Source organism: Octopus bimaculoides, chromosome 8 (genome assembly GCF_046866305.1).
Source record: "Octopus bimaculoides isolate indiv1 chromosome 8, ASM4686630v1, whole genome shotgun sequence".
Classification (NCBI taxonomy): Eukaryota; Metazoa; Mollusca; class Cephalopoda; order Octopoda; family Octopodidae; genus Octopus; species Octopus bimaculoides.
Window position 1 is genome coordinate 89,343,547 of NC_142935.1, and position 15,452 is coordinate 89,358,998.

Sequence of the window (15,452 nt, forward strand, 5' to 3'; positions counted from 1 at the left end):
AAAATCAGCCGTGTGTATAAGTTCATAACCTTTTCATCTGTAAGGTTTGAATAAAAATTGGGAAGAACTATTGTAAAACATTTCATGCAGTAAAGTTTTAAAGGGCTGTTAAATACTGAACTTGCGTTTAGATAGTTTCAATAACTCTGTAACGATGTTTGAAAGGGCTGTCGAAGTTTACAGAAAATCAAACGATTTTTTAAGAAATAGTGGGATCAATAATTAACAGAAAGGTGGTGGCCAGTATTGCATAAGAGAATTTTATAAGTCTACACCGTTAAAGAGTGGCTTCCCTTTTCAATACACACGACTTCACCTGAACGAATTCCAATCATTTTCTTAAGTTATTCTACATTTGTTGTTGTTGGTGGGTTGGTTGTTTGTTATTGTTGCAGCTAAACAGAAAATTTTGTTTATCCATTCATAGATAAGACTCGTATGAAAGTCAGCATATCAAACGTGTTGTTTTGACCAGTAAGTATAAATAATATGTTGTTCTTTACTTTTGCTTCTTTGAATAACAACAACACTACGAGAACTGGTAAAGATATTAGTGTTCCCAAGACGGGTTTGCTTTATGGTCATACAAATGTACATACTTTTGTGTGTGTGTGTGTGTGTATATAGATATATGTATATGTCCGTATGTATATACACACACACACAAATTGCACATTTTGTTAGCGGAGGAGGAAAGTAATACTAAATACAGAGTATAAAGTAAATTCATAAATTAATTTAAAACGGAAATCGTTAGTCACTAATTTTGAAAATGAGTACGGACCGATAAACCCAGTGTTTATGTGCATGCCTATGGTTGTTTATGTTTGTGTGTGTGTTGGTCTTTCACATTAGCACAAGGTCATCAAAGTGCTGTCCGGGTAATTACATTAATAGCATCAGGTAAAAGAGATATTAAGAAGATAAATGCAAATTGACCCTTAGAGGATTTTAACTTAACAGTTATCATCATCATTAGCACAAGGCAACACAATTCAATGAAGAGGTAAAATTGGTTATTTAGGAACCAGTACTTGACTGGTGCCTTGTTTTAACGAAGGCGAAAAGTAGTAAAGGCTGGATCTGAATCTGGAACTTAAAGGGACGTAACTAAATATATTAAAGAATCTAATCCGTTGTTTCTGTCCTTCATCTCCTCTATTTCAAACTAGCTGGGGCAGTTCGGTTCTATACATTTTCGAGTATTGCTGTTATTGTCTGAATCAAAACTTATATATTACTATAACACCGTGGTATCGAATAGGCTGTCATGTAGCCCCAGGTCAGTCATATATCGAGTTGTCCGATGACACTTAAGAAGTCCCTGAACAAGATAAGATCCAGAGATTCATCATCATCGTTTTAATGAGTAATTTTCCACTCTTGTATTGGCTAGACGAGTGCCCGTTGGAGCAGAGTTTTCGGCAGTTGGACACCCTTCCTGATGCACACACAACCCCTAAAATTTCCAAGTGAACTAATAATGATTATGCCCTGAGAAGGAAAGATAGTATTCTTAGGATGATGTTGTAGTAGTGTTATGGGCTGTTGTAGATGTTTCTTTTGTGAGTGGGACAGATACTATAGTTATGATGGTATTGTAATGTTGAGAAATGTTGTAGATGTCTGTCTTGGATGGGAAATATAGCATTGTTAAGATGATGATGAAGAGGTATTTGATGCTGAGAAATATTTGTACATATAGTGGCCAGTTCTGAGAAAGCTGGGACTTACTGTGGAAACAAAGACCCACACCTGGTCAGATGTCCTTTCATGTTCACTAATGCAGTCTAACCCCAGATTAACTGTGATTAAGCTGACCTATGACTAAAAGTATTCCAGTCATATTCTCGTCTTTTTTTTTTCTTTGTGTTTATAGGCTCTTGGGTGTGATTTGTGAAAAATGTGGTTTGTATTTCTAGCATATTGAGTGACTTCATATAGGCTCCTTCATTGGTTTATGAGTGTTTTGTTTCATTGTGTGAGTCATATCTAAATGTATTCAATGAATTAATTTCTCTTATTGGTTGCAAATATAAACAGACATTATATAAAGGGTTTGAAATATATTTGAGGACACTTACTTATCAGAGTAGTCAAAGCATATGGCTAAGTGGTTAAAGTGTTACACTCATAATCATAAGATTGTGGTTTCAATTCTTGAACTGGGTGACACATTGAGTTCTTGAGCAAAACACCTCATTTCACATTGCTCCAGTCCATTCAGCTACCAAAAAGAGTAATCCTGTGATAAACAAGCATTTTATGAAGGGGAGAAATATATTTGTCACAGAATCCAGCAAACCAGCCTTATGAACCTATGGCTTGGAAAGGACTGTTTTTTTTTGGGGGGGGGGGGGGTTCTAATTATCAGAGTATTACTCTCTTCAAATCATTTAAAAGGATTTATCTCTTTCAGATTTCTCGTGCCATATAAAATACTAGCGCAAGAAATAAAAAGACATGCACTCATTGCTGCCATATTTGCAAAACACAGCAATTTAGAAATTGCTGGCTTTCTAAATGTTGCAAGATCTTTTGCACATAGAGTTTGGCTGAAAGTGGAAGCCTCTGGTGGGAATGTTTTGACTGAATCAAAGAGAAACAAAAAAACATTCTAAACATTCAGGCACTATAAGGAAACCACAATTCATGATGATCCCAGAAAATTAATGAGGGCTTATCACCAAATAAAATACCGGTATCAGAGTGGACCAACAAAATTGTGATGTAAAAGAATGTTTGATACAAGTTGTATGTACTTAGGAGAAACCAATTCTTGTCTGCAAAAACACAGGAAAAATGTTTAATCTTTGCCAAATGATTTCTTGACAAAGTTAAAAACCCTCATGAAGTTGGCATGCTTTGGTTCTTTGATGAGAAAAACTTCAACCAGAAGTTTAACAGGAGAGATGACAGATGGTTATATGCAGATCTTTCTGATATCCCCGGAGTGATGTCCACTTAATTTCCAGTAACTGTGATGGTTTTAGGAGTACTGAGTAATAAAGATCATGCCATGCCATCTCACAACTTTCCATAGGGTCTTAGAATTATATAACTGCTGAAGACAGTAGTTAAACCCTGGATGGATGCAGTGGAAGGCCAAACGTGTTTCAACACAACTCATCACTTTCTGACATAACCCATGTAAACCAAGAATTGATACCAATCTTTATGATCATGTAAATACCAAACTTGTGGCCTCCAAATTCATCAAATTTAAACCCCATGGGCTGTTTCATTTGGAGCATTGGTGGAAGGGAGACTAATCAGCATTTTCTCAATACCATAGCTACACTGAAGGCATCCATTAGTGTTTGTCCAAAATGAAGAAGTACCATTTAGTGCAGATATGTCAATGATTCTGGCTTCCATTGAAGCAGTCATAGAAACTGAAGTTGGATTCATAGAATAATCTTATAAAAATGCTTAACAAGAATATGGGCACAAATTTTGATTACAATATATTTGGTTTTTACTAGATTAAAGTTTGTTTTAAATTACCAAATATGTCCTCAAATACCTCTCACACTCTGTATGCACATATATATATATATATATATATATATATATATTGTGCTTCTGTGAGTAAAAAGTTCTTTGACTCTTATTTCTAGCAATGCTGGTGCTCCTTGCACCCTTCATCACATTTTAGCAGTGGTGAATTATTTCCTTTTTGGTTTTGAATTGCATCTAACCACCTTAATTATTTTATATATATATCATCATCATCATCGTTTAACGTCCGCTTTCCATGCCAGCATGGGTTGGACGATTTCACTGAGGACTGGTGAAACCCGATGACAACACCAGCCAACAATCTGATTTGGCAGAGTTTCTACAGCTGGATGCCCTTCCTAACGCCAACCACTCAGAGAGTGTAGTGGGTGCTTTTACGTGTCACCTGCACGAAGGCCAGTCAGGCGATCTATTTGTTATCATAGTTGAAGTAAACTCTAATACTTGATAGTATATTTTATTTCTTTCTTATCATTGTCTTTCAGAAGAAGATTAAGTTCCATTGTAGCCAGATTTGACATAACATCAGTTATGTAACCATACTAGAAGATTTTCTTGTTGCTTTCTCTAAATGAACTGAAAGCCTACAGTTTGTATGAAAACATCAGACATTTTCAGGAGCATAAATGAGAGAAGTGAAGTGAAATGGCTAAATCTGGCAATATAAACTAAATTTCAGATTCATACCTACTTATGACATTTATTTGTATTACTACTAGCAGCAAATCTTTGTTAACCAGTAAAATGCTCAGCAATTATAAAATTTAAGTAGCTTACACAAATGAAACAAGGTTTTTTATGACAAGCCTATGAAAGAATGCTCAAAAATTATGAAGCAACTCAAAGCTACTAAAAATCATTTTAACTTTGAAAGAACTCAATATATATAAACCTTCTAACGGTCACTGACCATGTAACATCTCTGCTCGTAAGTTACCTCATCATTTCGTTTTTGTCTTGCTATTACATGTTTTATTATGAACTCCCTGAAGAGAAATATATGAGGAACCCCAACAGCTCTTTCTTCTTTGTGAAAGATCCTCTCATTTATTTCGAAACGTGTAGGAATTAAAGAAACTTTTATTGACATGCATTTTGCTCCATCTATTATTATTATTATCCATATCTTCTCAAAATGTATCACTTTAACTTGGTATCCCTACCTGTAAAACGGCTGTGATATCTTGTTTTTTAGTGTAATTTTGCTACTTATGGTAACTATTAACGTATTTAAATTATTGAAGGTTTTAATAACTGAGATAATGTGTGTGTGTGTCATTATCATCATTTTAACAACCACATTTCCATGCTTGCATCAGTCAGACAGAATTCATTGAGGCAGATTTTCTACAGCTAGATGTCCTTCCTGACACCAACTTCACCAGTTTTCTATCAACTGAGATGCTTTCCTGTTGTTGGACATGCTTCCATGAAAGAATGAAAATGAGAGACGCTGGTTCTATGATGGTGAGGTTCATTTTCAACTATCATGCAATGTCAAGACAAGGAGACACAAACAACAGGTTCCTTTCATGGCTGGCTGTATGGTAAGAAGTTTGCTTCTCAATCACTGTTCATCTCACTGTATGGTACCTTGGGTAAGTGTCTTCTACTATAACCTGAGATCTACCAAAGCCTTGCAAGTAGATTTAATTGTCAGAAACCGAAAGTAGCCCATCCTATATATATATGCGTGTGTGTGTAGGTTTGGTGATGCAAACTGGAAAAAAAGCTCAAAACCTGTGTATATGTATATATACACATGTAGGAGTGGCTGTGTGGTAAGTAGCTTACTTATGAATCACATGGTTCTGGGTTCAGTCACACTGCATGGCACCTTGGGCAAGTGTCTTCTACTATAGCCTCGGGTCAACCAAAGCCTTGTGAGTGGATTTGGTAGACGGAAACTGAAAGAAGCCCGTTGTATATATGTATATATATATATATGTATGTGTAATGTGTGTCTATGTTTGTCCCTCCAACATCGGTTGACAACCGATGCTGGTGTGTTTACGTCACCGTAACTTAGTGGTTCAGCAAAAAAGACTGATAGAATAAGTACTAGGCTTACAAAGAATAAGTCCTGGGGTCGATTTGCTCCACTAAAAAGGCGGTGCTCCTGCATGACCACAGTCAAATCATTGAAACAAGTAAAAGAGTATATATATATATATACATGTACGTTTTTTATTAATAATTTGCAAAAGTTACAGAGTAACTTATCAAGTGCCAATACATTAAACTCTCACTCCTTGAGTTACTCTATGGTTTATGTCAATTATTATTAAAAAACGCATGTGTATGTATATATATATATATTTATGTGTGTGTGTGTGTATCTTTGTGTTTGCTCCCCACCACCACTTAACTGGTGTTGGTTTGTTTACATCCACATAATATAGTCGGTTAGCAAAAAGAGATTGTTAGAATGAGTATTAGGTTAAAAATATGTGCTGGGGCTCATTTGTTTGACTAAATCCTTCAAGGCAATGCTCCAGCATGACCACAGTACAATGACTGGAACAAGTAAAAGATAAAAGATATACTTTAGGATGATGGCTGACAGAATCAAAAGAATCCCAGAGAAAATGTTTTGCAATATTTAGTTACAACCCTTCACCTTCCAAATTCCAAACCAGTTGGGTGCTGGCCATGTTGTTCTTTTTTCTACATTCCATGAAGTAATTACCAATCTGATTAATCAGAACGTTTGACACTTTACCAATATTATAAATGAACCAATGTTTAAATATGACAGAGGTTTGGCTGAATCATTAGAGCATCTGACAAAATACCTTGTGATACTTGTTCTGACTCTTCACGTTCTGTTATCCCTTGATAAACTACCGGTCATATACTGTGGCCGCTGGTATCATCTAACTCCCTCCTCCTATCTTTATAATTACTGGTCTTGCATCCACATGTTTGAATGTGTTCAGGACATTTGGATGGTAGTTTTAACCTATTGCCTGGTTTAATACCACCATCTGGCACTTTGAGTGCCTTTAGCTGAGCCCATTCTGTTGCAAGCATTTAGGTCTACTTTCCAGTTTAATGATATCTATTCTCCTTCCTTCCTATCAGTCTCATAGGCCTTGTAAAAGTTCATAGGCACTGCCTTCCCCACTGACTTAAAGGGAAAAAAAATACCAGTTTACAGTTGATCATAAATGTTTGTAAGACCAACATGTACATAACAGAGTTATGTACCTTGTTCAGAGAGATATCACGTTGGGTGTAATAAGAGGTGAACATATGGCTAAGTGTCTAGCCCATTAATCCCCACAGCTATTGTGGCTTATTGGTAAACAGTTAAAAGATAATCTAGTTTAAGGAATTTGTTCATATTTAAGTTAGTTCAAAATACATTTGCGTATTGACACATATTCAGGTACAAGCAATAGCATAGCTAGAGTGTGTGCTGCCTGGGGTGGCCATTCCATTTGCCGCTCCTGGACCCCACAAAAAAAACATATTGCCTACCAGACCCATGAAAGTGCCCCCCAGCTACGCTAGTGGGCACAAGTATGGCTCTGTGGTTAAAAAGTTTGCTTCCCAGCCATATGGTTTTGGGTTCAGTCTTACTGTTTTGCACCTTGGACAAGTCTCCTCTACTTTAGCCCCAGGCCAACCAATAGCTTCTGAGTGGATTTTGTAGATGGAAATTGAAAGAAAGCCATCCTATATGTATATAAAGACCCACTTCAATCATGAATGACTATGGGTTTGCACATAGAAAGTTACCCTCTGAGGCACAAGTCCAGGCAAGGTTATTTATGGAAGACCAGCAGTCGCCCATGCATACCAGCCTTCCCTCTCCATGCCACCGATGTTATCCAAGGGAAAGGCAAGGGCCAATAAATCTTGGCACCTCAACTCATTTCTACAGCTGAGTGAACTGGAACAACATGAAATGAAGTATCTTTGGTCGAAGACAAACGTGCAGCTGGGTCCAAGAATCGAATTCACTACCTCATGATTGTGAGCCTGATGCTCTGTGGAGGCACTTGACTTAGTAGTCAAGGTATTTGGCTCACAATCATAAGGTCAGGATTTCAATTCCTGGTGGTGTATTGTGTCCTCATGCAAAACACTCTGTTTCACATTGCTCCATTCTACTCAGCTAGCAAAAATGAGTAGTACCTGTATTTCAATGGGTATGCATATCTTTGGAGTACTCAGCCACTTGCACATTAGTTTCACAAGCAGGCTGTCCCATTGACTGGATCAAATGGAACCCTCATCATCATAACCAATGAAGTGCCAGTAGTATATATATATATAGATAGATATGTGTATGTATGTGAGAGAGAGTATGTATATGTTTGTGTCTCCTTGAAATCACATGGTAGCTATAAATAAATGTCACTATCATGCAGAAAGTGCCATTCATTTCTAATATTCCGTGGAAACATGTCTAACCATGGAGAAATATTACCTTACTTGGAAACAGGTGTAGGTTGGTGACAGGAAAGGCATTTAACCATAGAAAATTCTACCTCAATGAACTCCACCTGACCCTTGCAAGCAATGAAAAGTGGGCATTAGCATTACAATAGCATTGATCTTCTAATTTCTGCTTTTGTTTTAGGTTTTTATTATTATTTTGTTTTTCTTTTGCAGATGAAATATTGTGACAGTGAACTAGAAAGATCTAAAAAAATGAAGATTGTTTTTTCTTTTTTTTATTTGATTCTACTACACTCTTATTATTATTATCAGCAGCAGCACCACTGAAACCTGGGATTTTAGATTTGTGCTGAATGTGTTACTTCCCTTCAAGCTAACTTATGTTTGGTTGTTTCTCTGTGCATATTAAACAGCCTAAGACCATCCAAGTCGATAAGATGACAAACAAAAGTTGTTTTTTTAATACAGTATGCAGGCAAGATATTGCAACTGAGAAATGCTAGTTGTGTCAAGGAAGTATAATAGGTTTTTAATTTATTGTAAAATATTTCAAATCTGAGATGATGTATTCATTTGGTTTCAGGTATTTGTTTTAATAAGAGCAAGAAAGTAAAACAGGCAACTTACTGCTTTAGCGATCAAAATATCTGAGAAGTCCATTGAATAAAGTTTGTGTAATGTTCTAGAACAAATTTGATGGCCATCATGGAAGAAAATGTTAGTATTGAAGACAAAACTGATACAAAACCAATATTATGTGATGGAATAGTTTCAGCTCTTTCTGAGCCAAACCACTGTGCCAAAATCTTGTTTGATACTAATGATGTAAAACCAGACATTTGTAAAATATCATCCACTTCTCAAAGTTTCAAAGTGAAATCACATACTAAAGATCACCACAATAATCAGAAAGGTTTTTTTTGCAAGATATGTGATAAAAACTGTTCCACATCATCTGGACTCAAAATTCATTTAAGGAAACACACTGGTGAGAAGCCATTCCATTGCCTGATTTGTGAGAAAAGCTTTGCAACAAGTTTTGTTTTGAAGAAACACATTAGGACCCACACTGGAGAAAAACCATTCCACTGTGAGGTATGCAGCAAAAACTTTTCCACACGATCAGGTCTCAAAGAACACCATAGAACTCATACAGGAGAAAGACCCTACCATTGTGATGTGTGTGGGAAAAACTTCTCACACCATTATACATTGAAAGTACATTTAAGTTCACACTCCGGGGAGAAACTATTTCAGTGTAATCTCTGTGGTAAAAGATTTTCAACTAATTCCAAACTAAAGATGCATATTCGAATACACACGGGAGAGAAACCTTATTCCTGCAGTTTGTGTGGTCACGGTTTCTCTACTAATTCTAAGTTAAAGGTTCATGTAAGAATTCACACTGGAGAAAAACCATTCCAGTGTGAGATATGTGGCAGAAATGTTTCTACCAATTCTGAGTTGAAAAAACATGCAAGAATACACACTGGTGAGAAACCATTCCATTGTGAGGTATGCAGTAAAAATTTCTTATCCAGTTCTGAACTCAAAGTTCATACAAGAACTCATACTGGAGAAAAACCATTCCATTGTGAAATATGTAGTAAAGATGTCTCCACCAGCTCAGGACTAAGGGAACATATGAAAACACATACAGGTGAGAAACCATTTCATTGTGATGTATGTGGTAAAAGTTTTTCTCAACGCTTTAAACTGAAATTGCACTCAGCTACACATACTGGTGAGAAATTCTTCCCTTGTAGTGTATGTGACAGAAAATTCTCAACTAATTTTGATCTGAAAATGCATACAAGGATTCATACTGGCGAAAAGCCTTTTTGCTGTGAGGTGTGTGGTAAAGGCTTTTCAGCTAGGTATAAAGTGAAAGTACATTCTAGAATTCATACTGGAGAGAAACCATTCCATTGTGAAATCTGTGGTAAAAATGTTTCCACTAGTTCCGAACTGAAAGTACATATCAGGAGACACACTGGAGAGAAGCCTTTCCATTGTGATATATGTGGTAAAGATTTTTCAATTAGTTCAGAACTAAAAGTACATAAGAGAACTCATAGTGGAGAAAAACCGTTTATTTGTGAAATATGCACGAAAAGCTTTTCTACAAGTTGTGGCTTAAAGGTACATATCAGAACACATACAGGAGAAAGACCGTTTCATTGTGATATCTGTAGTAAAGGTTTTTCCTTGTGTTCATATCTGAAAAAACATGTTAAAACCCATACCGGGGAAAAACCATTTCATTGTGATATTTGTGGTAAAAAATTCTCCTCAAACATTGGACTAAAGGGACATGCTAGACTTCACAGTGGAGAAAAACCTTTTTACTGTGATACATGTGACAAGAGGTTTTCTTATTATAATTCATTACAGATACATATGAAGAGACATCGTAATGTTATTAACAATACTTCGTGATTGTATCTGTTGTCTGTCTTGATTGATTTTTACAACAATCTTAATAGAAATGTAGGAAAGAATGAAAATTTTCTTCTATATTTTTTTATTTAAATTAATATGATGACATTAACTTCCCTTTTATGGATCATGTTACTGTCTTATTGTTTTCATTGTATCTACCTCATTTAGATCTTTGACCTATATTTTCTTGTATGTACCTCATTTTGTTGACTACTGGGTCACATTTCAAGTTAAGTAATACATGCATTAGTTACTAAGTGGTTCACCCTGTTACTGAAACAGTGAGCTGCACCAATTCATAGTACCTATTATAATTGTTGCTATGCAATTCCACTCTTTTCTATTATCCCAGTTAACTCTGCTTTAGGACACATACACATATTTACATAACTTACAGCACAGTGGTAGCCTCGTATGTTTCACAATAATCTTTTCCAGACTTCTGCACATTTCTCTACACTAGAACCTTTCTATACACTTTGTCATATAGTGTGGTACCTCCTTTACAACTAGATGAACTGGGGCTGTAAGACACTCCCCGCCTTATCTCATTTCAGCTAGATGGACTGCACTTCCACATTGTACCTATTTACATTTAGGTTGACTGTACTTTCCTGTTGTACCTATTTAAAAGTCAGATGAACTGTAACTTTACGTGGTACCCCATTTGCAGTTAAATGGACTGGGCCAGCTGAATTTCTTGAATTGTGGACTCAATACAGCACTGGTACTTGTATTTCTTCAATAGATGTCCTCCCTACTGAGCATCCAAGGGGCAGAGTCTAGATCAGCTAGTTTTATTACATTCCAGCAATCAACATGAAGTCACCATTAATGAACTGTAGTCATGTATTCAGTTACCCACCAACAACAAAGGCCTGCCATGGAACGTTGTATTCATGGCAGCATGGATGAAGACTTTTGTTGGAATGTTGACTTTAATGGACAATGACAATGAGTTGTGACTACAAACAGTGTCGTGGAAGTGGGACAGGAACTAGACTATCTGCCCATGGGTCAAATGTTCAAATCTGCTGCAACCATTATGTTATGTTTCTTAGTAGAAAATTATATTCTACATGACTTCAGTTGTTTGTCAGTAAGAATAGATACCACACCAGGTCAATCTGAGGAATGTTTCCTATGATAAACTGGTGTCCTAAGCAAAGGGAGACTTAGTCTTCATTCTCTACATAATGTTTCCGGACATCATCATCATTTAATGTCTGTTTTCCATGCTGGCATGGGTTGGACTGTTTCACCAGAGCTCGCAACCTAGAGAGCTGCACCAGGTTCCAATCTGATTTGGCATGGTTTCTACTGCTGGATGCCCTTCCTAATGCCAGCCACTTTACAGTGTGTGGTGGGTGCTACACTATACTCTACATCACTCTAGTTTCTCTGCTGTCCTAAATACTAAAGAATTTATCACTCCTTCCAGTTCATCTGGTGCCCTAACCACTGAGAGATCACTTCCCACCCACCCACTCCAATTCATTTGCTATTCTTACTCTTAAAAATTTATTACTCCTCTACTGCTAGTATCTGTTGACAGAACACTATGTTTTCTATTATTTCATTTATGTGTCAGTAGAAAACTGTGCCACCAGATCACCTGGGGAATGTTATTCCCCAGGTAAATCATCCTATGAATGATTTAGCTTTCATTCATTTAACATACTAAAACAAGAGCTATGTACCAAGCATTCATTAAAATCTGATGAATACAGGTATGGACATGTGATATACAAATAGTGAGTCAAAAGATACTCTCTGCTATCATGGAGGGCTCCCATAGAGAGAAAGACATGGTAGAATCAAATCTCAGAATGTTGAGCCTCTTGAATGAAATGGCAAAAGGTAAATGACAGTATGTTATGTGGCAAACTTGTGCAATCCATACCAGCATTGAAACTGACTTTTAACCTTTTAGCATTTAAAATAGACAGATCCAGCCAAATATTTTACTTGTTTTATGTTCAAATCAACCAGAGCTGACCTCTCACACCAACCCTACGATGTCATTCTAAAAATAGTCAAATCGTCCAACCCATGCCAGCATGGAAAGCGGACGATAAATGATGATGATGATAATGACATTGGAATTTGAGGTTATGAGATAATGCATGGTTGTTCAAGACTATCTGAATAGATAAGCATTACACTTTACAGAGTAATCTAAATGCTAAAGAGTTAAAACAATGATAAAATAGAAACATACCAGACTGAGGAAACAGATTTCTTAAAAATTGGTTTATGTTATTATTTTGTTTGTTCATTTGTTTTACATCCATTTTTCTATGCTGGCATGGGTAAGGCAAATATTTATTATTGGGGGATTATTCTACGACTGGATTCCTTTTCTATCACTAACCCCTCTTAACATGACATGTTAACATCACCAATTTTGCTCAAATGGCTTCATGTGAAGATGCGGAATGTAAACAATCACACATGCACACACATGTATATACGTGTGTGTGTGAAATCTTTACACTTTTTTTAAATCTAGTGTCGCTCAATCTTTTTATTATTTTACAAATCATTCAAACAACCTACGTAATCTATTAATGAACAAACCAGCAGGTAAATCATGTGCAGAACTGTTTCACATTCACAGAAAGGTGATTCCACATTATAACCACAATATAATTTAGTGCCTCTGATTTGGCTAAATCCACTACAGAGTCAATTTTCAAGCATTCAGTTGATCAGTAAGAGAGTGTTTGATGGAATTCTTTAACAGTCTTTTAGACTTAACTCCAGATTTTGAGATTAAATCATGGGAAAATCAACTTTGCCTTTTACATCACCTGAGTTTGAGGATATCCATACCAGTGATATACTGCAGTTGATTTAAGAAACCAAATCCTCTTCCCCAACTTCATGAAAAGATTTCAGTTCAACCGTTTATTTTGTACATCAATTTTTTTTTTCTATGAATACATAGTTTCCATGGTTTCATTTGTTGGGACATATACATTTATATAAATACAAAAAATCATCCATATACATGTAAGATCATCTATGTACATGTGGAAGTCATCTATTTCTATGTGGGGTCTTCTATTTCTATGTGCAATCATCTATTTACATACAGGTGTCATCTATGTACATGACAAGTAATCTATATTTTGAGTCATCTATTTCTCAAAAACCTCATCTGTTTCTAAGCAAGGTAACATTTCCAGATAACCAGACATGTTTTCATACAAGATTAGAAGCAAAGGATACCACTTTTATGACAGTGACCACTCATTTGCAATTGTGTGTGTGTGTAGGTAACAAAAAACCCCACTATCTCAAACTACTAACATGATAAATAAATAGATGTAAAGCAGCGAAAAGAAATTATTTTAATGTCTACTTGTGCATTGAACATTTTAATACCAATCATCATTTTTCTCAAATCCACTCTCCCATGCTTGCATGGCTCAAATGGAATTTATTGTAGCAAATTTTCTACAACTGGATACCCTTCCTGTTTCCAAACAAGGTAATGTTTTCCCATGACTATTTTTGCAGATTAGTGGAAATGAATGACATTCATTTACAACAATCATGCAATGTCAAGACAAGTAGAGACAAACATACACATATATGCATTTATATATATATATATATATATATATATATATATATATAGGTATGGCTGTATGTTTAGGAAGCCTGCTTCTCAACCATGTGGTTTCAGGTTCAGTCTCACTGTGTGGTACCTTAGGCAAGCATCTTCTGCTATAACCTCGGGCTGACTGAAGCCTTGTAATTGAATTTGATAAGTGGAAGTTCCCATCATGTGTGTGTAAGTGTTTGTGCCTCCTAACAGATAGGAGGGAAAATATACACACACACTATAGGCTTCTTTCAGTTTCCAGCTACCAAAACCACTCACAAGGCTTTAGTCAACTTGCAGCTATAATAGAACACACTTGCTCAAGGTGCTATGAAGTGAGACTGAGCCCAAAATCATGATTAGGAAGCACAATTCCTAACCACATAGTCATATCTGAGCTTATTTTACATTTTAATAAATTTTAAATATTTAAACTGTCTTTAGTTTCAGGGGTTTAATTAATACTTTTTGATTAACTTTCTTCTGTCCTTGCCTTCTATTTACATGATTACTAGTGGGGTGTACCAAACTGTCTTATGCCCAAAACAGAAAGATATGTACTTTTGATGACCAGGTAAACTGAGGCACAATAGATTGAAATACTCTCTCAAATAACTCACTAAAACATCTACAGCAGATTTGAACTCATAAATTATCAATTACCAATCCAGCATATTATCCACCCCAATTATTTCATTTCTACATTTAAATATAGTATAAGAATAATGATAATGATGATTTCAAATTTTGGTACAAGGCCAGCAATTTTGGGGAATGAGCTAAGTCAATTAAACTGACTCCAGTAGTCAACTGGTACTTATTTTATCAACTCCAAAAGGATGAAAGACAAGGTTGAACCCAGAACATAAAAATAGACGAAATGCCACTAAACATTTTGTCTGACACTCTAACAATTCTTTCAGCTCATTGCTTTAATAATAATAATGATAATGTTTCAAATTTTTGGAACAAAACCAGCAGTTTTAGGGTTTGGGGTAATCAATTACATCAGTCTCAATGCTTCACTGGTACTTCGACCCTGGTGGGATAAACAGCAAAGTTGACCGCTGCAGGATTTGAATTCAGAATGAAAAAAGAGTTGGAACAAATAGTGTAAAGTATTTTTTTTTTCCCCAATACTCATGATTTTGCCAGTTTGCTACTCCAATAATAATAATAGTAATTATTTCTAATATATGCATAAGGCCTGAAATTTTGGGAGAGGAAGTAGAGCCTAGTCAATTACTAAAAGATAAAGTTGACCTCAGCAAGTTTTAAACTCAGTATATAAAGAGTTGGTACTATTACCATAAAGCATTTTTTGGACACTAATAATTCTGCCAGTTTGTCTCCTCAATAACATTAATCCTTTCTATTATTGGCACAAGGCCTGAAATTTGGCAGGAGTTGGGGAGAGTTGATTACATTCACACACACACACACACACACACCCCGTGCTCAACTG

The 15,452-nt window shown here is 35.9% G+C and overlaps 1 protein-coding gene across 4 annotated transcripts; it reads left to right on the plus strand.

The window, feature by feature from the left end:
- The first annotated feature begins 265 nt into the window (after positions 1-265).
- On the plus strand, positions 266-13,725 carry LOC106876543 (uncharacterized). 4 transcript variants are annotated; one of them, XM_052970244.2, is made up of 3 exons: positions 266-474; positions 4,842-5,069; positions 8,146-13,725. In XM_052970244.2, the coding sequence occupies exon 3, from the start codon at positions 8,629-8,631 to the stop codon at positions 10,369-10,371; it is 1,743 nt and encodes a 580-aa protein (XP_052826204.1). In that variant the 5' UTR covers positions 266-474; positions 4,842-5,069; positions 8,146-8,628; the 3' UTR covers positions 10,372-13,725. The 4 variants fall into 4 exon arrangements, with proteins under 4 accessions (XP_052826204.1, XP_014780616.1, XP_014780615.1 ...); XM_014925130.3 differs by having other exon boundaries at positions 4,876-5,069; XM_014925129.3 differs by lacking the exon at positions 4,842-5,069.
- Positions 13,726-15,452: the final 1,727 nt, after the last annotated feature.

Coding starts and splice junctions, on each gene's coding strand:
- LOC106876543 (XM_052970244.2), top strand. CDS start 8,629: ATGGCCATCATGGAAGAAAATGTTAGTATTGAAGACAAAACTGATACA.